At 42.2% G+C, this 25445-nt stretch overlaps 1 protein-coding gene across 3 annotated transcripts in view; it reads right to left on the bottom strand.

Annotated features, from left to right (window-relative positions):
- xirp2a (xin actin binding repeat containing 2a) overlaps nucleotides 1-25445 on the bottom strand; it is a 57621-nt gene that overhangs the window by 1441 nt on the left and 30735 nt on the right. Inside the window, exons 1-7 of one of the 3 annotated variants that reach the window (XM_067583039.1) lie at nucleotides 23705-23909; nucleotides 18971-19135; nucleotides 12782-12919; nucleotides 10660-10746; nucleotides 10371-10440; nucleotides 9917-10020; nucleotides 37-9355 (exon numbers count right to left, since the gene is read on the bottom strand). In XM_067583039.1, coding sequence (XP_067439140.1) covers nucleotides 37-9355; nucleotides 9917-10020; nucleotides 10371-10440; nucleotides 10660-10746; nucleotides 12782-12919; nucleotides 18971-19024 — 9772 coding nt within the window. In that variant the 5' untranslated portion in view covers nucleotides 19025-19135; nucleotides 23705-23909. Of the gene's footprint in view, nucleotides 1-36; nucleotides 9356-9916; nucleotides 10021-10370; nucleotides 10441-10659; nucleotides 10747-12781; nucleotides 12920-18970; nucleotides 19147-23704; nucleotides 23910-25445 lie in introns of those variants that run through there. The other 2 variants (XM_067583038.1, XM_067583037.1) reach the window with 2 other exon arrangements.

Genomic DNA, 25445 nt, shown 5'->3' with positions numbered 1-25445 from the left:
CTGTTTAGTATCCTCATGCCGCACAGCTCGGTTTACCCGTCACGACAGTCTCCTGCTGGTGCGTTACAATCTGCGAAGTCCTCTTCTCCGTGACACTGAAACCCAAGTTCTGGAAAACTCCTTGGCTCTCGGCCCATGACTGCTGGAAGTTTCTCAGCAGTTCCTCAGTGGATGCCTCAGGGGTTACCTCAACTGTTGGAACGCTGCCTCTCACCACGTCCGCGTAGGACGGAGGGTTACCACGGGTCCCAGAATGCATCTCACTCATTGTTTCCGTTGTCACGTTTCTGAAGTCGTCAATGTTGCAGAAATGCTCGGTGACCGATGTTGCTTCAGAGTGAGCCGCCGGCTGAGCTGAGTCAGGTTCTCTTCGTTCTATTTGTTCTCTCAGCTCTCTGGCTGCCTGAGAACTATGCTCTCCTGTCTCAAACACATCCTTTATTGCTTTGACGTTTAAGGTCGGGATTTCTTCAGTTCTCGGTGTATGCGGGTCTGCATCTGCATCCTCTGTATCACTTCCCAATCTCTCTGTGATGACAATTGGATCTTTCCTGCTGTAGACTTTTGGTTGTGGAGATTCAAATTGGTTTACCAGCTTAGACAGGTCCACTCTTGGGAGATCCTCTTTCAGAAGCTCTATGGTCACGGCCTCGGCACCATCTTCAGCATCAGGTCCCAGGCGATCAGGGATATCAATTGGATCCTTCCGAACGTACGTCTTGTTCACCTCAGCCTTCTGTGCCTCCTCAAAGAAAGACTTTTTGTCCTTGACTGTCATCATAGAGTCCACCATTTCCGTGCAATCCTGTACCACTTCCTCACTTCTCTCTACAGGAGTCTCTCTGTCGCCACATGGGGATGATTGCTCCCTCTCAGCTGCAAAATGCTCTGGCACCGGCATAGGAGGCGGAGGGGTCATGCCACGAGAGAGCTTCGAGGTGGTATCCTTCAGTTTCATCAGCTTCTCCGAGCGGCTCAGCGTTGGGGACGGCGTGGCCCTGCTGAAAGTGGACGTGGGCGTGTATGACTTGCGAGGAGGAGGCGGCGGTGTCCCGACAGATTTATAGGGCGGAGGTGAAGGGGTCACTCTGAGCGGCGAGTCTACCCTCCTTGATTCAATACTAATAAAAGTGGGTGAAGGGGTGCGGATGTTTGCTAAAGGCGAGCTAACTCTTTGATCAGACACTTCACTCAGCTCCTTTTTCACTTTGCTCCCTTGAAGCAACTTTTTCTCTTCAACCACCTTCTTTTCAGTTTTGGATGAGCCGATACTAATTTTTGATATGTTAGCAGTTGCTCCACTGAAAACTTTCTTGTCTGGTTTTGGAGGCACCGGCGGTGGCACTGGCGGCTCCTTCTTTTCCTCCTTTTCGACAGCTGTCACGTTTTCCTCCAAAACTGTGAGCTTTGCTTGAACAATATTTTTCACATAGACCATCATCTCTTTTAACTTTTTCTTACTTTGCTGTTTAGCAATTTCACTTAAATTCTTTTTCTCATCCGAGCCCATCATCCAGTCAGGGAGTTCGCTTATAATCATTCTGACAGCGTTGGAGTCTATTTTGCTTGGTGCGCCCTCCAGCTCTTTCATTTGAGCGAGCAGCTTCTGCATCACATTACATTTCTCTAAATCGCCGCCTTTTTCTGAATGAGCCTCGTCTTTAAGGGTCATTTTCCCTGACCCTTTCACCAACGCATCCTTAGATTCACCTTTTGACTTTCCTGCTTTTATCTGCATTTTATTTGTTTCTACCGCTTGTTGCTTTATCTGCTGTTTTTGTGTATGAACAGCCTCTTGCCTCTGATGACTTTGCTTTACCACACTTTCAGTCACCACCACCTCCTCGTGTCTTTGAATGTGTTCTGTCTTCATGCTCTGCTGACTGTGGGAGACAGATATGTGGCCTTGTTGAGTTGCTGCAGATGTTATCTTAGTCTCTTTGGGTATTAAAGCAGTAACTGCTGGTGACAACTTTACTTCAGTCTCATTCTTTTGCACCTGTTTTCCTTTCTTCACCTCCACTTTTACAGGTGGGGTCACCTGATTCTTCTTCTCCTTTGCTTTCATTTCTGATTTTACTTCAGTTTTCATTGATGTCAGCTGGTTGCTCTCCTGACTCACTTTTGTTTCACTTTTCTGTGACACATTACTTCTCTCTTGCTGGAAATGCTTTTCACTTTTCATTGCCTCCGTTTGTCCCAAAGCGTCACATTTCTCCTCTTTTTTCTCTATTGGCATCTTAAAGGTTTTCACCTTGAAACTTGGAGTTACCTTTGGAATTTTAGTGGGTTGAGAGGGAGTCATTTTTCCCTCCTGTGTCAGAGGCATATTAATATTCTTTGCATCTTCTGCTCTCGATGTGACTGCAGCCTGGCTTTGAAGATTTACATTTTCCTGGACAGCACTCTGTGTGGCAGCGATAGACCTGGTGCTGGATTTCTTAATAAACTGCTGCTGCTGCTGCTGCTGCTCCGTGACTGAGGAAGTGACCACATTTGAGCATGACTGGACTTCAATATTTGAAGCCTCATGATGAGATTGGGAAACAGCCTGACTCTTGGGTGGAGGTGCGGTTTGACTCTTCTTAATGACATCAGTAGAGGCGAGTATTTTTTCTGAGGAGTGTTTGCTTGAGACATGTTTTTTATCTACAGAAACACTTGAAGATCCAGGGGTTGATTTCTTATTTACCATCGAGATCAAGGGCTTGCTCAAAGGGATCTGGGAAGGGGTTTTCTTGACAGATGTGTCTTGTGCTGATATTTCTTCTTTGGAAACAGTCTGAGCTTCTTTGGCGTTTGCTTTTGTTGCTTCCGTGGCCACTTCTTTCTCAGTTTTCTGTGTTGTAGAAAGCTCGGGACTGGCAACGGGGGAGGAAGCTTGTATATTAACTGGTGGAGAGCTGGGAACAGGAGTTGAGACTCTACTCCTGTCTGTTTCCTCTTTCTCCATCATTTGCTGGCGGAATTTTTCCTCTGCAAGCATGAGAGGGGTTTTAAATTTGCGAGCGTACGGCCTAGGCTTTGGTGCTGGAGCTGGTTCAGGGGTTGGAGGAAATTTAAGGGGAGGGACAAACACTTTTTTAGGTGGTGGTGGTGGTGGTGGTGGTGTTTCTTTTTGTATTGGTTTAATGACTGGGATGCTTGGTGTTTTTGTTGCAGACACTGCTGCTGTCTCACTCTGAATATGCTTGCTTGTTTCAATCTGCTGGGTTGTTTCCCTTTTCACTTCCTGAACTTTGGCTACTTCTTTACGGTCTGTTGACACCGTTGTTTCTTGGTCAGGAGGGAGCTGAGGAGGAGGTGGAGGTGGTGGAGGAGTTGGCTGCTTTTTCTGCCATTTGGGTTTAACTTGTATAGGCTTCGGTGGTTCTGGTTGCTTGGGCACTTTGAATAAAGGCCTGCCAATGGGTTTCCCCAGCTTTGGAGGCAGAGGCTGAGGCATCGCATTAAGCTCTTGCTGCGAGGGAGGTGGAGGAAGGAAATCTTGTCCGGCTACAGAGGGTGGAGGAGGAGGAGGAGGGGGAGGGGGGAAAAATTCAGGCTCAGACTTAATGCATTCCACGGGAGGCGGCGGTGGTGGAGGTGGGAGGTCGCTGTCCTGCCTCATGATAGGAGGACGGGATGTGGGGGGTAGTGGGTTCTCGTGCACTGGCGATGGCGGTGGAGGGAGAGAGAGTTCAGACTCTGAGGGTGGAGGAGGTGAAGAGGGAGGGGGAGGGAAGTGAATCTCCGGCTTCACCTTTTTGATCCCACCTTTCGCTCTCATGTCAAGGTTACGGTAATCACTCTTCATATTTTTGAAGTTCTGCTTTTGTGTGAGGGCCTTATTCTCCGTCTGCTTCTGAGATGTTGACATTTGCTCTGATACCATTACATTTTGCTTGTGCATGACAGTCTTCTCCGTCACTGTAGTCTGCACCTGTTTGATTGTCTTTGTTTCGCATGTTTTCTTGTTTGAAATATTTGTCTGTGATGTGTTTTGCACCTCTTTCATCACACTCACATCAGCTGCTTTAGTCTCTGTTTGATCATTATTAGTCATTTGTTTATTCTTTATCATAATGGGCTTTGGAGCTTGTGTTTTCTGTGGGGGCAGTACTGTCTGTTTCTGTTCTTTCATGCCCGTCTGTTGAGAGGCCCCAGTAGTATTGTCTGTTTTGGCTACAGTAACAGAGTGGTCCTCTTGGGTTATTACCTGTGTTTTCAGTGATTTGCTTTCCTGGTGTCTCTGTGTGTGCTTCTGTGACTCACCGCTCTGAGAAAGGTTTTTCACAACGGGGGCTGAACTGGCTGCTACATTCTCCCTCTTAGCTTCTTGTAAGCATTCATGCTCCACTTGCTTTACAGTTAATGGATTTTTCACGGGCACTTTTGCTTTCTTGGAAGAATACATACGTTTCTTATTTGAATACTGCTTTCTTTGCATTAGGCTCTTTATTGCCCCTTGAACGTCCCCTTTCACAACCTCTTCTTTTTCCACCTGTGTTGTCTCCTGTCCTTCATAAAGACTTTTTATGGATGTTTTCACATCTCCCTCAACGCTCCCCCGGCGCTGCGTTGTTGAAGATGTCGTCGGTTCAAGGAAGCACTGCATGGTGGCTCTAACATCCCCTTGTTCGCTCACTTGATGTTGGTAAATCTTTTTCTCGCTGGATGCCTCGTGTAAACTTTGCATGGTAGTGTGGATATCTCCTTTGACGATCTCCTCTTTTTCCACCTCTTTCACAGCTTGTTTCGCTTCCTCCAGGGACTTCAGAGTCCCTTTGATATCACCTGGAACTAAATCTTCAACAGTTGCTTCTGTTTTCGTGGTTGCAGATTTCTCCAGTGACTCGAGAGCGCCCCTGATGTCTCCCCTGACGATTTCTGGCTTTTCCATTTCTTTAGCTTGATTCTGGGCCTCCTCCAGAGACCTCAAAGTAGAGGGTATGTCTCCTTTCACCACCTCCTCTTTCTCTATTACCACTTTCTGATTGATGGCTTGGGTCAGTGAATCCAGGGCTGCGCTAAGGTCACCTTTAACAATGTCTTTTTCCTCTAGGTTTCTGTAAGCGACCGTAGGCTCTGTCATAAAGACTTTAACCGTGCTGTGTACATCACCAGGAACTATATCATCCTCTGCCACTGTACGACCTATCTCCTGCTGAGTCTTCCGCAGCAAGATTTTGGTTTCCTCAACATCACCACCTATGATACACTCCTTCTCCACCTTTTCCTCTTCTTCATCTGGTTCATACTGAAGCTGCCTCAGGTAATCCAAGGCCCCGGACTCAATGCATGTGGAGTAAAAGCTGACATTACCCCTTTCCATGTCTCCCACCCTTATCCTTTTAGAGTCTTCGTTTCCTGAGTTTGAGAGAAGGCGATGAAGAGTTTTGCTGACATTACCCTGAATGATATCCTCTTTCTCCATGCTAGCCCTCTCCCCTTTATTTAAGAGGGAATAGAGAGTCATCCTCACGTCTCCTTTCTCATCCTCTTGAATCAGAATGCCACGCTTGGAGGAACCCTCATTCTTGAGCAGATTGTTTATTGCTTCTTGAATGTCACCGCGGATAATTTCCTCTTTCTCAACATTGATTCCCTTTTCCTGGTTGAGTAGCTGTTTCACTGTGGTGTTGATGTTCCCCCGCTCCTCCTCGTCAATAGTTATCCCCCTTTCAGTGGTTTCCCTGCGGTTTAGAAGGTTCATCATTATGTTGCTCAGATCCCCTCTGATAATCTCTTCTTTTTGGATTTGTGGGGCCTCCAGGTTCATCAGTTTATATTTTGCCATGCGGACATCGCCAATCTCATCTGCCTCAATAAGAATACCTTGTGAGTCAACCATTTTCTGACAGTAAAGTTCCTCAAGTGTCTCTTTAATGCTTTTACCTATTATTTCGTTTTTTTCCACGCTGCTTTCATTGAATTCGTGGAAAGGAGTAGTTTCAAATAGCCATTTTGTTGTCTTCACATCGGCCTGTGGGATTTCCTCCTTTGTGACAACAACCTCTGTGTCATCAGTATCTTTGATACTGTCAAGGGGCTGCTTCTCAAAGAGCCACACAGACTGCTTGACATCCCCTTTCATCACTTCCTCCTTTGTCACTCTCTCCATGCCATCATACTCCTCACCCTCACCGCGGATCTCATCAATTGTGCGGGTTTCAAACATCCAAGTGGCAGATCTGACATCGCCTTTTTGGATTTCGCTCACGCTAACAGTTCTGATGTACTTTTGAGACATCTCATCAGTCTCAAATCGCTGCTTGTTTGTCTTCACATCACCACCTTGGATATCTGCAACTGTTTTTGACCTTTCTTTTATTTCCTCTGCAATTTCATCCAGAGGTTGTGTCTCAAACCTCCATCTGGCAGAGGTAACGTCTCCTTTGTTGATGTCTTCTTCAGTCACAGCTTTTATAACATAGACCTCCTCTGAATCTCTAATTGAATCCAGAGGTTTTGTCTCAAACAGCCATCGGGCCCCCACCACATCTCCTCTCATGATTTCTTCCTTGGTAACTGTAGTTACTTCATGGTAATGGCCCTCTTTGTCACATATGGCATACAGCGGCTGAGTTTCAAACATCATGGTGTAATTTTTCACATCTCCCTTCTCTACTTCATCTCTAAAGATACTAGTGAGTTTTGAAATATCACTCTCAGTGGACTCCTCTTTAATTTGATCCAGAGAGTATGATTCAAAAATGAAGCGGCCTTTGTCAACGTCGCCCCCCTGAACGTCAGTCACAGTGCGGATTTCCCTTTCCTCTGTGGATTCCTCACGGATGGCATCCATTGGCTGATTCTCAAACATCCAGGTGCAGTTGACCACGTTGCCCTTCTGGATGTCCTCGGCCTGCTGCGTCTTCAACCTCTGCATCGTTTCCTCAGAGGTAGAGCTCATGATGTCAGAGGAGCGATTCTCGAAGATGTACTTCATCCTGGAAACATCACCCGAGTGGATGTCAATTTCCGTAACCCTCCTGAAAGAGCCGCTGTCCTCGCCTGTGATGTTTTCGAGACTCTCGGTTTCAAAGAGGAAGCGGGCCAGTCGCACGTCTTTTCCTTGGATGTCCTCTTGCTTTACAGTGCAGGTTTTCAGAATGGTCTCAGACTCGGATTCTGTATGGTCGCGTATGTTGTCAAGTGTCTGGGTCTCAAAGAGCCAAGTGCACGTTTTGACATCACCTTTTTGCACTTCCTCGACATCTTCCTCGCTCTTTTCCACCTTTTCATACAGGACATCCATTGGTTGTGTCTCAAATAGCCACCTACAAGTCTTAACGTCCCCTTTCTCAATTTCAACATCTTCCTTAGTTTCGCTTTCTTCACCCTCAATATTATTGACCACTTTAATGGCATCAAGGGGTTGAGTTTCAAATAACCACTTGGCCGTTTTGACATCCCCTGATTCGATCTCCTGTTTGGATATGCCTTTTATGATCTGAAACTTATCAATGCTCTCATCAAACTCATCAATAGGACGAGTCTCAAACATCCATCTGCAGCTACGCACATCTCCCTTCACAATCTCCTCACGTCTCACAGTCTTCACCTCATGGTAATGACCAGAGCTGTCTTGCATAGCATACATAGGGGTAGATTCAAAAAGAACTCTGTTGGATTTGACGGATCCACTTGTGACACCTTCAACTTGAATTTTCTGTGTTCCCTCACATTTGCTTAAATCCATGCTTTCAAACCTTTCTTTGTAGTTTGTCACATCTCCTTTGTCAAGCGCTTCAATGTTCACAGTTTTTGTAATTTCCTTTTTCTCCTCCCTTATATTCTCCAACGGCTGGCTTTCAAAGACCCACTTTTGATGCCTCACGTCCCCCTTTTCTTCTTCGGATGCAACCATTTTCTGAAGTTTTCCCACTTCAAGCAGTTCTTTCAGATTTTCCATGGGTACTGTTTCAAACAGATGCTTTGCTGATTTAACGTCACCTCCTACAATCTCCTCGGAGGGTAAAGGTCTAGCATTGTCGTTGTCTTTTAGAGTATCCATAGGCTGAGTCTCAAAAACCAGACAGTGCTTCCTCACATCAGCTCCAATTATTTCTTCCTTTTGATTCCTGGAACTTTCCCATTCCTCATCATTAATGGTGTCAAGAGTCTTTGTCTCAAAAAGCCATCTACCTTTGTTGACGCCGCCTTGAGTGTTGTCCTCCATGGAAATACCACATATCAGCTTTACCTTAGCAGGGTCTTTGTTGATCATATCTAGAGGTTGGGTTTCAAACATCCAGCGTGATGTCTTCACGTCTCCTTTCTCGGTCTCCTCCCTGCGGATGGTTGTGATCTCCAGCATTTCTCCGGAATCCCCCCTGATGACACACATGGGCTCAGTCTCAAACATGCGAGTGGTTGTCTTCACATCCCCTTTGATCTCTTCCAGCTCAGACTTTAGGTTCAGAAAGTGGCTCTCCTCAATGGTTTCTGTTTTGCCCAGGGAATCCAGATGCTGGGTCTCAAAAAGATATCTGGCGGTTTTCACATCTCCTCCAGTGATGTCTTTCATGACCACAACATCCATTTCCTGCTCATCCTCTTGGTAGATCTTATTCAGATAATCAAGTGGCTGTGTCTCAAAGAGCCAAGTAGCAGTGCGGACATCGCCTCTTGCAAGATCAGACGTTTTTTGTGACTGCTCAGTAGAATCAGAAGTCTCGGTCCCCAGAGCATCCATGGGCTGAGTCTCAAACATCCAAGCTGTGTATCTGACATCTTTGCCAGCAATGATTTCCTGCTGGGCAATATTCCTCGTCTCATTCTCATCCGGGGTGTCATCTTTGATTGTATCTAGTGGCTTGTTTTCAAACATCCAGGACTTGGACTGCACTTCCCCTTTAAGGATCTCATCCCAGTCCAAGTACTCTCTGTCAGGGCTTGAAGACCGACTCGAGCTGTTACCATCATTTTCAAACATATAGCATGCCTGCTGCACACCACCCATTTCCTCACTTTCCAAAAGCTTTTCTTCTGCCTCAGTAAGCTGACTCAAATAGTCTTCTTCGAGGTTTTTGCGGACTTCTGGATGAATGTGCTTGTAGAGGCGCTTTAGTTCAGCCATGTTCTTGTGTTTAACGTACTGTTCCTTATTAATAGCGTACTTATTTTGAGTGGTTGACTCATGAGACTGGGAAGAGACGCTGTACTCTGGAACTTCCTGTGGTACCTGCAGCAGGTTTGAGGGCGGAGGAGGAAAATGGTCTGTTGTCTCATAAGCCACTGACGAAGCAGATGCTGATGATGAGGCAGTGGCAGTCTTTACAGTGGAGGAGCTGTCATAGCTTGTCATGGCTGAAGTTTTGGATGACTGGTTTACTGGCACCCACTGAAACTGGTTATAATCCACATCAACCTATGGTTCATAAGTGGTTTTGGTTAAGGAGAGAAGGACAGTGAAGGTTGTGCTGTAGTTAGAAAATGGAAATAATTTCTCTTTTTGTGTCATGTCAAGCACAGCTTTGAGCACAGAGTAATTTGGGAAATGAAGTACCAACTTTCAAGCTAAAATAATGATTACTATAAATGTTATTTCTACATTTTTTCTAAAAATGTTTAAATTTTGCTGTCTATCCAAAAGCTGGAAGAATAAGCAAACCTAATTTGGAGGTAAATGCACAAATACAGAAATATCTTGAGTCTGCCAGTCTAGACATTTTGCATGTTCCTTATTACTGACTTGATTGAAATATCCAAGTTCTTTTTTAGTATAGATTTTCCTTATAACATTGTGAAAAAAAAAGTTTCAGACTGCGTAATGACGTAGTGTCCTTTATCCAATCCAATGTACTCACCATCAATTCATGGCATGCACAATTTCCTTTTGATGATTTCATGATGTGGCCTCATCTTCATACTGATATCTCATAAAAAACCCAAACTACCATCTATTAAGATAAACAGACAGCATCATTACCTTAATTTCCTTGGCTGGGGAAGCTTCTTCAATCGTTTTTTCATACTGCTGCTTCAAAGCCTGAGTGGAAACCTTTGGTAGGTCCTCTCCTCCGACGAGCATAACTGAATTAGACACAAGAAGAAGGCTGCCTCATTAAGTCATTCCCAGTCAGGGGGCTCAGGGGGATTGGGAAGAGAAATAAATCATTTCATTAAAAACCTGAGTAGTTTTCATTTTCTGAAACCATGCAGCGGTGATTGCCCAATTTCCACTTTCCAATATTTTACCTTCCTGACTTTGCCCTGATTAGATTTGCGGCTATGCACTGAATAGAAAATCATCAGCACTCCAACTCATTTTCATAACACATCCCTTATTCAGCCATACTGGGAACAATCATTAATATACAGGACACAAGCCATGCTGTGATAAAACCTGAAAATTACAATATAAAAGGCATGAGCGGAATAACCTGTTTCATTGTAATGGTTCCCGTGACTGGCGGCCACATTGTTATGGTGGACTCTTTGATCATGGATCACCTGTGAAAAGATGGTGGAAAATCATTAGTATACTGGCAACTGCAATGCACTCTCCAACTGTTTTCAATCAATGATATAGAATAGACTTAGCATGAGGTTAATTTTCATGCCAAAAAGTTCTGAAATGACCAAGAACTCAGCCTATGTTTATTAACAGTCTGTCAGTGGTAAGATGCTACCAAATCGCAGGTGACAAATGGTGAGGATAACAGCCAGTACCTCTTGTTGATTGTGGAAGAGGGTTGTGGTGGGGCCGACTTCTCTGGCACTGCTTCTCACTGTCACCTCTGAGGAGCTTGACATCTCCTGTCAAACACAGAGAAATAGGAATTTGGATACACTGAATCTCTCACACATTGGGAACACACCGTCACACATACAGCCCACTAAAAGACAGACATACACACACACACACACACACACACACATACACAGTGGTTTTATCACCACATGACTGCCAGCTATAAGAAACAGTGGGAGTGTAAGTAATTTTTATATTGTGAAAGAGCTTAATAAAACGTCTCTGTGGCCAGTAACAAATGTTTTTCCATTTCTGAGCTGCTTCCTGGGGAAGTTTAAATTCTGCTAAAGGAGGATTTCAGTATTGGGGAGAGAAAGCAATAGATTACAAAAACTGCATCAGCCATTTCCTTCAGTGAGATTCATACAATTTGAAGGAGATGAAGGAAAAATATGATATTTGAGGTTGTATCCTCTGCTGTTAACATGAAAGATACATGGGGGATAGGGGAGCTAGGTACTGCTGAAACCACTTATGTCAGTTTAATAATATCTTTCCTGATGTACAACCAGTTTTAAAACAGAGCTTGGATATTACACCTGTGAAGAAAACTTGAGCGGAAAGTGGTTTGCTGTTGCAGCGCTGAAGCAATAACTCGATCAAACAGACTCAGACATTTCCCCACACGAACCCATATGTAAAATTTAGCATTCAGCAAGGTCCTTGTGCGCTCAATGAATCCACTCTGCTTCCTGCCTGAATGAGCAGATGGGGGAGAATGTATGGGGGGGGGGGGGCAGACTTGACCTTACTTCACTAAGATCCGGCTCGATGTCAGGCTGCTAACATGTTCTGGCATTTTCTTCACGCGCTGGATGACAATGGTGGATAGACGAACAAAGTTCAAGGTGCCCTCTTTGATTTGACCTACAAGAATGCCTCGGAGCTGCAGCCATACTGTACCAGCCAAGGTTTTCCAATAAAGAGCTACGGCGGAATGTAAATCATTCAGTGGCATTCATATGTTTCTCACTCTACACAGAGCTTGTGAACAGAAAGGACAGCAGTACTCTGTCTTCCAAGTTCTGTCGACTTTAAATAGGAGAAAGAAAAATGTACCTTTCATGTGTCGTCTTCACTATCTCTGACAATTAATTGTCTGAGGATAAGTTGCCTATTTTATACCTGATGATATTATCACATATGTACTCCAGCCTCACTTCTTGTCGTACCCTGGCTTTATGAGAAAGTTGTTAATGTGCACAGAAAGCAAATGTGTGCTTTGTGCATGAGATTTGTTTTTGTGGTTTTACACAGGGAAAACCACAAAGATTTCCATAACTTTTGAAGTTTTCATTTTAGTTAAAGGTGTTCTTATTGAACCATGATCGAAGATTGTTAAGTCTTACAGTAATCTTAACCATGATCTTAACACAAAATTTAAAGGAATAATTTGATAAATCGTGAAATAAACTGTACTGAGTTAAATCAGTTAGTTCAGTTAGCTACTTGTTAGCAAGCTAATGTGATTAGCTTAGCTTACAAAAGACTGGAAACAGAAGAACAAGCATGGCTCTATTCAAAAGTAAAAAAATTAAATAGCACCTACCAGTACCACTAATTAAGTAATTATATTTTGTTTGTTTAATCCATATCAACATGTATTTCAACAAACAAAATATAATGTGTTCATCAGTAAGCTTTAGAGTTTTTTTTTCCATTTTTATTGTGAGCTTTAGAGGTTCTGGTGTTTAGGTGTTTTTTTTCCCATTTGGATGAACCAGGCTAGCTGTTTTCCCCTGCTTCCAGTGTTTATGCTAAGCTAAGCAAACAGTCTCCAAGGCTTCATATTTGGCATACAGAAATAAGAGTAATATCAATCTTCTCATCTAACTCTCAGCAAGAAAGCGAATAAGCATATTTCCCAAAAAGTTAACACCTTTTTCATATGGTTAACAATTGTAAATACTATGTTCCTTTCCAGCTTTGTCACATACTACCTTGTGGTATAACATTAAACATCACTTCACACTCATTTCAAAAGATTTTAAAATAAAAACTGTGGATGATTTTTAGCAGTGACCATGATTACATTCTCACCTGGACGGATCTCTGCTGGTAATGGATCTGGGTGACGCTGGACTGGGAGGACGAGGAGGTAAACTCCTGGTTCTCAAACTGTCTCTTTACGCTGGCCAGGCCACCAGGCAGCGAACAAGCCTCTGACTCATCCATCATCTATGAGCAGAAAACAGACAACACAAATTACACCTGGAAATCCACCTCTTTATGTATCATAGATTAAATACACTGTAAACCAACAGTTTATATGGGATTGAGGAGATTGAATTTGACCCAGCATGAACCAATCTATTCTCTCATTGTTTGTGAATATGTTAAACATTCACTTATGCTAATACAAAAGTGGATGCAATAGCATTATGATAATGCTTATAGAGGCAATTTTAAAGCATTACTGTAACAATGTAGATAACGTGGTTCCTTTAGGATTCTAGAGGGTGTAAAGAGCAGTAGGGAAGGTAATGTAGTGTACGTATCACCTTAAATAATACTGACACAAGGTGTAGGTCAAACAGGACAAAGTTACATCTTTGTGGTACAACTAGCTGAAAGAGAAATAAGACCTAAATAAAAGCAACTGAGTCTATTTTCATGTTTATTTTTGGCAGAAATTTAAGAAATAGATGGCAGGCACCCAATTTTAATGGATTTACTTTTCCATATCTATCCTGCAACAGAGAGTGAAACATCAATAGGACATTTGGTATTTCAGATTATTCATTTTAATGGAACAACAAAGCTTTTCATTACTTTTTATTGGGCTATGGAAGGAATTATTAAAATACAAAAGCCTGGTTCCTTTGTAAAGATGAGGAGGAGAGAAAAAGGCTTTCTAAATCTCATCAGCATGGAAGATGTACGGCAGTCCTCACCCTACGAGATCTGGGTGAGAATGACTATTTGATACAATAATATCCTTTTGGGATTGTCAATTACTTTCCTAATAAAACATTTATAGGTAGTTTTCTGCATATAGCTTCAAGGAAACTGCAATATATATGAGCATTTCCAAGCTTAATGCTGTCTCTGTGTGTGTGTGTATGTGATTGCATGTCGGAGCACATGCAACCGTCACCTTTCCTTTTTAATGCAAATGAGGAGTACAATGCAGTTATTGCAGAGGAGTTAAGGTCAGTGGTATTCTATGGCAGGCCACCATGTTATCAATATTTGACTGCTTCAGGGTACAATAGCTCCATTGATGTGACATGAAACATCTCTCATTTAAAATGACTGTCATACACATATGTCTGCCTTAGCATGCATACAGGCAGGGTTGAGAGGAACTGCGGGAAGCGTAGGAATTTACGCACTTTGGTTAAGATTTAATATTTAAATAATTTCAACGTTTGGGGAAATAGGCTTATTTGTTTTCTTGCAGTGAGTTAGATGAGAAGACTGCATTTCAAGAGAGACTTCTTATCTAACGCTCAGCAAGAAAGCAAATAAGTGTATTTCCCAAAACATCTAGTATTCCTTTAAGGTTAGGAAAAGATTGTGTTTTTTATTGAAGTAAACATCTTTCTCATGCTTCAGGTAACCTTTTCCAAATTAAACCAAAACCACATTTTTTCCCTTTAACCGAGTGCTGTGTGCCTAAACATTACCATAAAAAAAAGTGTAATCATGCTTAAGTTGCTACAAGCAGATGTTAAAGAGAAAGCAAATGTAATACTACTAATATTTGCTGCATGACAGACTGGATGGACTGGAGGTCTGCTATCTTTAAACACCTTGTCACTTGTGTGTAGACATGTAGACGACAGCTGCAAAAGGTAGTGAAGAAAAACAAAATTCCCATGCAGATTCCGTCTGGCAACTAGCCCCCCCACCCCCACCCCTTTTTTGCACCCACCACTACCCTTATCACCCCCCTCCTCACACACACACACACACATCCCCATTCAGCTGTCAGTCGCCACCACATGAGGCCTGACACTGTGGATCAACTGATGTTGGGGAGGTTGAAGCGCTGCCACACCGGCAATCACTGAAAAAAAGTGCGAGAAGACGATTCAGTGAGTCCTGTGTGAAGCTACTGTAAGCTGCTCTTTGGGGCCAGTAATGCTTAACTATTGTTATTATCCAACTATCATTAAAATAATATAGAAGATCTATTGCATTTGTCCAACGGTTGTTATTTTAAAGATTATTATGTGTTACAGCCATTTATAAAAAGCAACAAGCCACTTGAGGCAGCGTTCACAGTGATTTTAGTGCAGCTGGAAAAGCACACTGTATTATGTTAACAACATCTCTCATGTGTTCTGAAATAGCTGTAAAGCTCAAGGCCTCAAGTGGCTTGTTGCCATGCAGACCTGTGACCAGCTAACAGATAATGCACTCACTGAAAATCAGCACTCATAATGGGAGCTGAAGTTATTCTGCATAGTGGAGGGCAACATTTTAAAAAATGAACATCATCATTCTTTATCATTAGATTTTCTGTTTATTTTTAATTCTATTAATATTTTTTTTTATCAGCACTGTATAATCACAGCCTTTTATGGATTATTCACATCATCTGTGTCATTTCATTCATTCACAAAGGCTCCAGAAGGTGGCAGGTCGCTCTCTACGGTGTGACCTAATTCCTGACTGATGGACATTGATTATTTATCACCTAACAGACCAGTGATTCAAGGTTTGGACATGATGCTTGAATTACTGTTAATATTCCTTTAATTTGATCCTTCATTGTGACACACCCTGTAAAGTTGGTTTCAATATGAGCACTACAAAGCATTCATTGATTACATTTCTCATTTTTAATAATGATGACTGAGATATCACCGCAGGTACATATGATGAATTAATGATATAGGTGCTATAAATAGCAACAGCCGTGTGTAACGGTCACACGTAATGACAGCTGCTCTGGCATTGCTGGAGAACCTCGTCGATTCAAACAATCAATGAAGGAGTGGTGGAGCAGGAAGCATATTGATATGCAAAGGGACGATTAAGGGTGTGTCTACATCAATTTATGGCTTATTATGAAAGTGGAAATGAGGCTCGTGCACCTACAATGATTTATACAGCAGTCATGCGTGGGCACCGCCTTATAAATCTGACAAAAAAAAGAATGTGTATGCATATTTCTGGCTTTGTGCACACACACACACACACAGTTTTAGTTGTGAGTTTTATGCATCTGGCGCCAGCTGTGCCGGCTGATTGCTCAGTTGCATTAATTAGGCTGATGATGTCACAGGCCTACAACGCTGGCAGCACAGAGCATCAACACCCAATGCTCTGCACGTCATGTCAACAACTTCAGTACCTTTGAAGCTTTTAAACTATACTGTTCAAGGAAGGATTATACCTGCTGATGGCAAATACTTCTTAAAGAAGCGATATTGACTTTGATCAGCTATTCTACTGTTTTTGTGAATTTTCCATAGATTAAAGTCTTTTTCATGAAGTGTCTCCAACTTTCTTCCAGGTGTCAAGTTTGATATTAACAGTTAGATGTTTAAATTCACTACATGATGTGAAATGTTCCTGCACAGCTCTGTTGGCTCCTCTTGTGTGTTAAGAAACGAACAGAAGAACTCTTGAATACTTTAGGATCTTTAGTGGATATAAATTATTATACTCTCATGAACTTGACCTCTCCTGTTCTGTTGTAAATCACTTCAATTGTCCTGGCTGGAATGCTGATTTCATAGGCAAAACTGAATGCTGCTTGATTGCCAGGTTAAGCGAACATGCAAGAGGGCCCAGTGGTGGTGTGTACAAAGAGGGCACTCTGCCGATTTTACACATGAAGTTCAGTTTAGTCGTCATGGATAGTGCTACTCAGCCTGTGAGAACAGCTGTGCAGTATAATATCTTCTACGGCTGTCAAATAGCTGTCTAGAGTTGACAAAATAACCCCTATGAGATCATTATGGCAAGCTGTGATTGTGTTTGAGACTACAATCTTATAACAGAAAGCCTGCATTGTGTAAACCTATGATATAATCAGACTAAACATCTTATAAGTTTCATCACTGCGGTCCTTCTCTATCTCCGCTTTCAATCTACAGCAGGTAATAACATTTCAGAGCCTATAAGTGATATTTCCATTAAGTTGTTATGTACTGTAGTAGTAGACCATAATTTACAAGCAGAGAACAGACATTTTCCAGTTCGTAGGGCTTTATTTTAGAAATTGAGCTGACTTACTGTAATGGCCTTGGCTGACTGACTGCTCACACAGTTGAATTATTGGGTTTATAAAGTGCATGCAGTCTCTTCGAAGCTGCTGAGGCTTATTTTTGTCCTTGGTACTGACTAATGACTCAGTGATATTCAGAAATGTTTTTTTTGTGTGTTTAATTAAAGGAGGAATCATGTGTGAAGGCTTGCTGATGTGCTGGCTGTGTGGGTTCATCTGAATTTGCTGCAGAGTACTTGTTTTTTCTGCACAGATGCAGTTGAAATTACTCTGACATGGTGATTGATGGTTTTGTGCGCTGCTCTCTGTACTATAACAAGATGTATGTGTGGCTACCGCTGCCTGCATGTTGTCAGTGCTTTTCAAATTATGATTCTGACTGTGACACAAAAACATACTTACATACTATATAATCAAATGAATATTATTTCATATATACAGAAGCAGTCAAAAGTTTGGACACATCTTCCCATTCCCTTGAATGAGAAAGTGTGTCCAGACTTTTGACCGCTATTGTCATCTTTAAAAAAAAACACAGTCTTGAAAATAACTTTTCACATTTAATATTGAAACCACATGGATCAAAAGCTTTCTGTTGAGGGTAGAATTTATCATATTTGCTAGAGACTTATGTGGAGTGATGGGCGATGTTTTAAGTTAACTGAGTTAAAAAATGATGAGGTCGCTGTCACATAAAGTTTCCATAGTATCAATAATGGGGTTGAAGACTAATAGTGGCCATATCATAAAATAATCACCAGTAGTAATAGAGATTTGATGCCTGAGGTGAGAAAATATGTTTTTCGAGAAGTTAAATATGTCCTTAATGTGGGGTGTTGAGAAAAGTAATAGATTTTGGTAAAAATCTAAAAGTCCAAATCCTAATCATTTTGTGGAATGACTCATATAACCTTAAAGGCCATTGGTGGAAGAAGTACTTCCTCAAGTAAAGTACTAATAAAGTTCTGCATTGAAAATCTTACTGAAGTACAAGTACATAAGTACTATCAGCTAAATGTACTTAAATTATCAAAAGTAAAAGTACTGGTTCTGCAGAAAAATATATTGAATATATACAGTATTTTATATACCACAGTATTAGATTGTTGCTACTGATGCATCAAGGTGTAAAAGGTTAGGTAGTTTATTCCATTGGTACCCAACATAGGGGTTGGGCCTCCTCCAAAGGCTCACAAGATAAATCTAGGGGGTCGTAGGGTGATTAATAGAGTAGGAGAGAAGAAGAAGCTAAGTTCTGCTACACACATTTCTATTGATTGTTTAGACTTTTCTCTAATCTCTTCTGTTTTATGAAATATACTTTTACTTCTCTGGGCCTCTGAAATGAAACCATGTGAGAAGTTTAGAGGGGAAATGTTTCTCTGGTGGAACTGCTAACAACTCATCTGAAATGTGACAAGGAGCCCCCAACTAGACACTACTTTTTCAATATTTCTATAAAGTAGCATTGAATGAAAATACAAATACATCAATTTTTTAGTGAAATACAGTACTTGAGAAAATGTACTTAGTACTGCTAAAGGCTTTAGCAATGAACCACCCAGCTGCAGATCTACAGTACTGAACTGGCTCTAATTTGTTATAACAAGCTCCAGATTTTTTTAATTCATGTTGAGCAATTAATGTTATATCGTGCGGAAACAACAGCCCTACTGTATATAAAACGACTGTTGATTCCTGCTGAGTCCATCACACTCTAGAGGTTTAGTTTTGCTGTCCAGTGCTGAGCCTTGTGACAAATAATCCTACCAGAACCCTGTGACATCTGTCCCCCTTTTTTGTCTTGCTCTACAAAGTAGCCCACAAGCAGGACAGTGTTCAGTGACAGCAGATTTGTTCTTTTGGGGAGAATTAAATGACAGAAATTTGGTCCTAAATACTAGGAATGTTTGTCACATATTGTCCATTTATCACCTTGTTGAAAACATTAAACATCCATATATGTGTCTGTCTGCCAGCTCTCTGGCTGCCTGCGTATCCTGACTGCCATCTCTTGTTACATCCATGTGGAAGTATCGTCTTACCGCAGCAGAGGAGGAACTGCTGGTTTCTTTGCTGGATACGGCAGCCTGATACATCGCCAGCCGCTCTTTCACCGACACCGGCTCGGACTCCTGCTCGTCGGCGCTGAAGGCCCTGTTCACCTGGTTCGGCTCTTCCTCAGGACGTCCTGACCTGGATCTACCTGCGCTACCTGCACCTACACACACACACACATAAACACATAAAAAATGAGATGAGAATGCCCTTCATAAATGCAAGAGTCCTTAGATCGTTATGGAAGATGTAGCCGAACTCAACTTCATGTCACCATCAAATATGTCTTCCAAAATGTCTCATTGCTCTTTTGGCACATCAATGAAGACTGATGCAGAGCTTGCCCTTTAGTAATTGGACTTGGACGGCTTTGTATGAGGTCATTATTGTGGAAGAGGTTGAGGTGAAGTTTCAACCAGAATCGATGGAGTAGATTTTTCATTTAGCTGTTTCACAGAGAACAGCACCCTTACTAAAATATTACATAATCATATTGTAGCATTGTAATTACACGGATGATGGGTTTACAATAAACCACTTCATTGGAAAAGGAAATAAACACATGTATACACTATAGTGCTGTAGCTTTAGTTTCATAACTGCTTCAAATCCCAGCCTTTCTGATAAAGACATCTGCTTACTTGTAGATATTGCAGATATTTTAACCAAGAAGTGGCCACAGGCAAACAATCCGTAACAAATGTCGACACAAAGCCGACGCGGAGTATTCATCAATCACAAAGCACTACTTTGTGATTCTTCATATTGCTCAGCACGTCCCTGCGGACAGCCAATTAGTGAAGACCATTGATTTTACATTTGACTTTTCTGTGCTACAAAGCATCATTAGGCAACAGAGAAGGCTCCGCTAGGGCCCAGTATACACCCACACTGGACCTTTCAGCTCTTGGCATGTTCTCTCTCTCTCTGGGCAACAACACTGTGGGATGAAAGAAGACCCTAAATAGAAAGTATTTTTTCTCATTACGTGCTCACCCTGTAACCTTTTGACATTTTTGAAATCCTCCTCCTTGTTGTGTTTTCAAACTAGGTGCTTACATATTTTCTGCGCGTGTATGTGTCTAACTCTGGCTCAAAGTAGAAGTCATTATGAGTTCTACTGCAGAAAAGTCTTACAGCAGCTGCCTCTTAAATGCATATGGATCTAGTATAGAGATCAGTGACAGATTCAGTGCTTGGTATAGTACTGTTCATGCTTAGCGGTGCAGAGAGAGCTATCTTAACACCTCTCTCAGCTCATTTATAGTACAGTATATCTATGAATACACATGCTTGATATAACCTTTTCCTGAAGCCTATATCATCAGAATGAAGAAATCAAACACCCACAGGTTTGACCTCAGTATCTGGTAGATAAAACCACATGATTTCAAATGAGTCATAAATCCAGACTAAAAACCAATCATACCGGCACCATCACACCAGCATTTAAAATGGTGAGATTAATAAATTGATTCCAATGGAATTCATGTCGGCTGGATCAGTGGGTTTGCTCATGAGGGTGAAGTGGGTCCATGCAAATTTTTCACATCTACTTGGACTTGCTGACAGGCAACAGAGCTGCAAAGTGGTTCCAGAAGTGTTTCCCGTTCTGTATTCCCCTTTCAATTTTTTCTTTAAACAATATCTTCCATTTTACTGAGTTTATAAAGAAAAATAGGACTCATGGATTATGTAAATATCTTACAGGTTTATGTTATGACCACCAGTTTTAATCATTTCAACTTTGTTTCAGAGACATCAAACAGCTCTAAATACAATAAAACTCATGAGCCTCAGCTGCTCTTCCTATGACCAGGAAGCCAGAGGCATGAATTAGCATGGTAGCAAATTCCAAATGCTTCATTATTGAATTTGTGGACAAAGCACAATGTCCTAAATTGATCCAGAATCCAAAAGTGTATTGATTTAAGCTGCAGGTTTCATTGTCAGTCGGAGCTATCATTAGCTTGCACCCGCCATCAGCGGCGCACGTAACAGAAATTGACTGGATGTTTTTATGTACCTTTGAGTTTTTAATCAAAGAACCAGACATTTTTCTAACAAAGCTGTTCATCTTTTGTACTGATGATTCAACCGGGGTAGTCTCATGTCGATCCAAGCTGTAGACGTATTCCAACTGTGTGATCCGACATTTTTTATGGGAAAAATTAATAGCAGTTTTATTTCCAGAAGTAGGGGCGCTGGAAATAGAACTCTTGACAGTACTGAACTTGAAGGGAGCAGAGAAGGAAGCCATCATAGCTAATGAGCAGTGTTGCACCATCTACTTTTATTTAGCCTCCTCCATCAGAGCGTAAACAGCTCCATAAAAGAGGAATGGTTAGAAGACAGTTATGAGAAAGGAGTTGATGGTACAACTACGTCTCATAAATAAACTGCGTGAACTTAATGTCTTGTTAGCGATTGATCTAACAAGCTAACTGTTAGCAATTTCCCTGCTGGCTTCTCTTTCTGATGGGTTACAGCCAGGAAGAAAACCATGTTCCCGCCTGGCTAGCGTATTAGTGGTTACCTCGCAAGCAGCTCACCAGCTAGCCCTGCGAGTAGCCACAATGTCACCAAGTTTCTGGAAACAAATATTTCAGGAAGATATGTGGATGAAGTTCTCTGTGCCATGTACCAGTGTGACCAGGTCTTAATTCAGACAACATGTGATAAAAGCATGCTCTACTCATCCTACCAATTTTAGCTTTCTGCTACACCTGGCATGTTAGTGTAACCAATAACCAGACAGGGAGAGAAAATAGGATGTTCGAGACAGCAGCATCTGAAAATAAACAGGGTTTTTACCCGCTACATCCTATTAATATGGGTCAGAAATCCTACACCTGAGGTTGCGGTGTAACCTCATACCTGCTAGATGACAGAAGCACAAGGATAATGCCCTCATTTATCACCAGAGATAAATGTTCACGTCATGGTCTGGAGCTGTCAGAGAGGCAAAGACATGAGGGTTTTTGATGCCTGAGAGTGGTGACAACAACGCTCTGGATATCTCAGGCTTCTGAGAGGGGTATGCTGCATGCAAAGCTGCCATAGCAGGGAGGTGAGGTAACCAGGCTCCAGGGAGGGGGGGCAGGGGGGGGAGGCTGACTGGAAGAAAAAAAAATAAACCCAGCCTTTTTATAAACCGGCCCTGTCTGCAGCGTCATCTTCCCCTGTAACAGGATGATTTATGGAGTGGAAGTGTGTGTCGATGTGTATATGTGTGAGAGAGAAATCAAAGGATAAAAAGAAGTTGGATTTCAAAATTCAAGAACTTCTAATGAGATAGAATATTTTCAAAGATTTACGAAGTGTTTTCTCCATCTCCCCATGCTGCCTCTAATTAGTACTGGCACAGACGGATGTTTAATTAGCATTAATAATTGCTTTCAAACACTGTCTCATTGCTTTAGATGCCCCAATATAATGAAGGCCAAGTCTGTTTACAGTGTGATATTGATAGCAGGAAGAGAAAAAACAATTCACAGGCTTACACTTCAAACCTGTGTCATTTCTGTTTCTGATGGAGAACATATTGACCTGCTTATTGACATATTTACCACTACACTGGCTATTATTTTTTTCTTCTTCCTTATTTATTTTTAGTTTCTTATCTCTTCATTGCCACATCGGCGGCGGCACTGGGGTGGGGGGGTGGGGGGTAATGGAAGTGGGGGTCACTGGGGGAGGCCACGCTGCTGCCGGTATGCACGACTCAGCGGCTATATTGGGCCGAGCCGAGGGGCATTGACCTCCCTGTCACTGCCCCATCGCCGCAGCCTGGCGAGGTGAGGCGCTGCCCTGCCGGCTGGCTAAAAGTGAGGAGGTGTTGGGAAAGAGACAATAGAGGAGAATGTGCCCAGGAAAGACAGAGAAAAGGAATAAGAGAGTAATCTCAGTGTTTAAGGGTGTGAGAGAAGGCAGTATGTCTTAGCATCTCAAAGCTAAACCAAGACCCATAGAACTATGTCAAGTAGAGGCCGTCACCTAATCACAGAGGTGTCACCCCCTTCTCTGCCCTCTCCCCACAACAGAAGCCTAAAGCAACCCAATTTTTCTGTTCACTACTTACTGACCAAAGCTTTTGGCTGGCGAGGTTAGACAGGAGCGCCAAAATGAGCTACACTAATTGAAATGTCAGCCATGGAGGGCGATTTCTCCTTACGGACGAAAGCAAAACAGGCACAGTAATTGAGCTGTCAAATCTATCAAAATAACTTCTTTAAATTGAGGCCGGATTGCCTTCGAGTGCTTCCTTATGCTAGGCTAAGCACTTTGTCTCCGATTTGCTATGCTTTCAGAATATTCCAGATCAGATTGCTGCTGGTTATGTCTGGTGGAAGGAAACAAGAAGAGCCCCATGCATCTTTTATGACAACGCACAAATCCTAGTGGAATCACAGAAAACCTACTGAAATATCACGTCTCATTCTTTATGAAGCTCCAGCATCCAATGTTCCGACACAATTCAGTCCCTCCATTCAATCTTATTTCTGATTTTACACCGAAGACGTCTCATGTCTGCGCAGCCTGGGTACATCAAACCAATTCATTATTGACTAAAATGTCATCTACCGTTTCCAATCTGTCTCCTTCCACTTGTGCTCCAGTGGAAAATCACCTTGAAAGAGCTGTACTGACAGTGGGGCTTATGTTGATAGCTATGCAACAAGAGTCACCCTTTAAATGCTGATAATCCACACAGATCACTTACCTTCTTCAACTGTGTAGGTTGCTCTTTACGTCAAATGACAATAGAATCCAAGCTATATAGAAAAGGGCCTTGGAACTCCGGAAAATTAAATGGGCTTAGTCACCCGGCCTTAACCCAGCAAAGAAAGAAAATCCTGGGCAGAGACAGACAGTGAGGCTTGGAGGCCAGCTCCAGCAGTGTGCTCCACAGCTCAATGAGGCCCAGGCATCCAGTGACAGCTGATTTTATTTTAGAAGTCCCCCTTCGTAAAAAATAGGATGGACTTAGGGGAGAGGGTAGGTGGATGTGGGTTGGCTGTTTTTAGTATCATGTATCGAGGTACCCAACATGCCCTTAACCTTATGTCACAGTAGTCTTATAGAGACAGACGTCCCATACTGTGAATTGGAAAAACAGACATCCTTCATTTACACAGCAGAGATCAGGGAGACGTGGCATTTGAAATGGCTGTTTGTTAGCATGGTAAATATCATTCATGACTCAGCACGAATAATGGAGATAGATTTCATACACACTGCTTCATAGACAACATATAACTACAGAGAAACACTGGGAAAGTGACACTGCTTATACCAGTCTATAACATGTTAATCACAGCAAAACAAAAAGGATTAGATTCACATGTTCTCTTAAAAGAATAGTTCAGCATTTTGGGAAACACGCTTATATGCTTTCTTGTGGCGAGTTAGATGAGTGGATCAATACGACTCTCATCATGTCTGTACTCTCAAGTATAGAACATAGGGCAGGAGGCAATTAGCTTAGCATAGCAAAAAGACTGGCTAGCTGTTTCCCTCTATTTCCAGTCTTTATGCTAAGCTAAGCTAATGAGCTTCTGGCTTACAGACATGAGGATGGTATCGATTGTCTTATCCAACTCTCAGCTGTTTTTTCTCAAAATGTCAAACCACTTCTTTGAAACAGCTGGCTGGACATGAAATTGACTTGCCCAGGTCATACTAATATACCGTTTCACTACATAGCCCTGCCTCTATATGTGCATTATTGATTATTGAGCTATGTGACCATTCGTCGGGGAATGGATATGTTAACGCTACTTCTAGATCAATGCCTCTTCTCAAGCTGACAGTCTGACAATCTGTTCAAACTGCTGTTGCATACAGCAGGTCTGAAATACTCATATTTTGACCTGCAATGTCCCTCTTGAGTTAAATATTGCTGGTAAAAGCTGCTCGACTCAATGAGGTGAATGATTTAAAACATTCTGGTAAAAGGAGTTGTGTGAACCTTTCTAGGTGAACCTTTGCTTAACCCATCTTGTACACCGTATGCCTGCCATCAAGATGTCTTTGAACCCTTTTCAAAGGCAGCTCCTCAGAAGGACAGTAAGCCACTCAAAACCAATGCAAAGTGAGAAAATTCAGTGCAGAGGGCCTGAGAGGACTGAGCTAGAATCCTTTAACGATCAAGAAACACTCCATGTATGATATGATAATATATCATATCCTTTCTTTCTCTTCTCTTCCTCTCTGACTTTCTTTCTTTTGTTCCTCCTTCTTCTTTCTTGGACATACATTGCCCTAAAGCAATGGCAAAGGTGCTCTTTCAAACCAGTGACCTTTTGTTTGTGTGTGATCAGCCCGGGGCCTTTCATTCACGCTTTCTTAGCCTACATCCTTTTTGACAGTACAAGAGCATATCTATCTTAACCCAAGAGGAATCATTTATGTCAATTCTCTCCATATCATTAGCTGTGATCACAACTGTCTACCCACCTC

This window comes from Thunnus thynnus, chromosome 24, assembly GCF_963924715.1.
Source record: "Thunnus thynnus chromosome 24, fThuThy2.1, whole genome shotgun sequence".
Lineage (NCBI taxonomy): Eukaryota > Metazoa > Chordata > Actinopteri > Scombriformes > Scombridae > Thunnus > Thunnus thynnus.
Note: the sequence above shows the minus strand (reverse complement) of the source record. Positions and strands in the feature narration are given on the sequence as shown.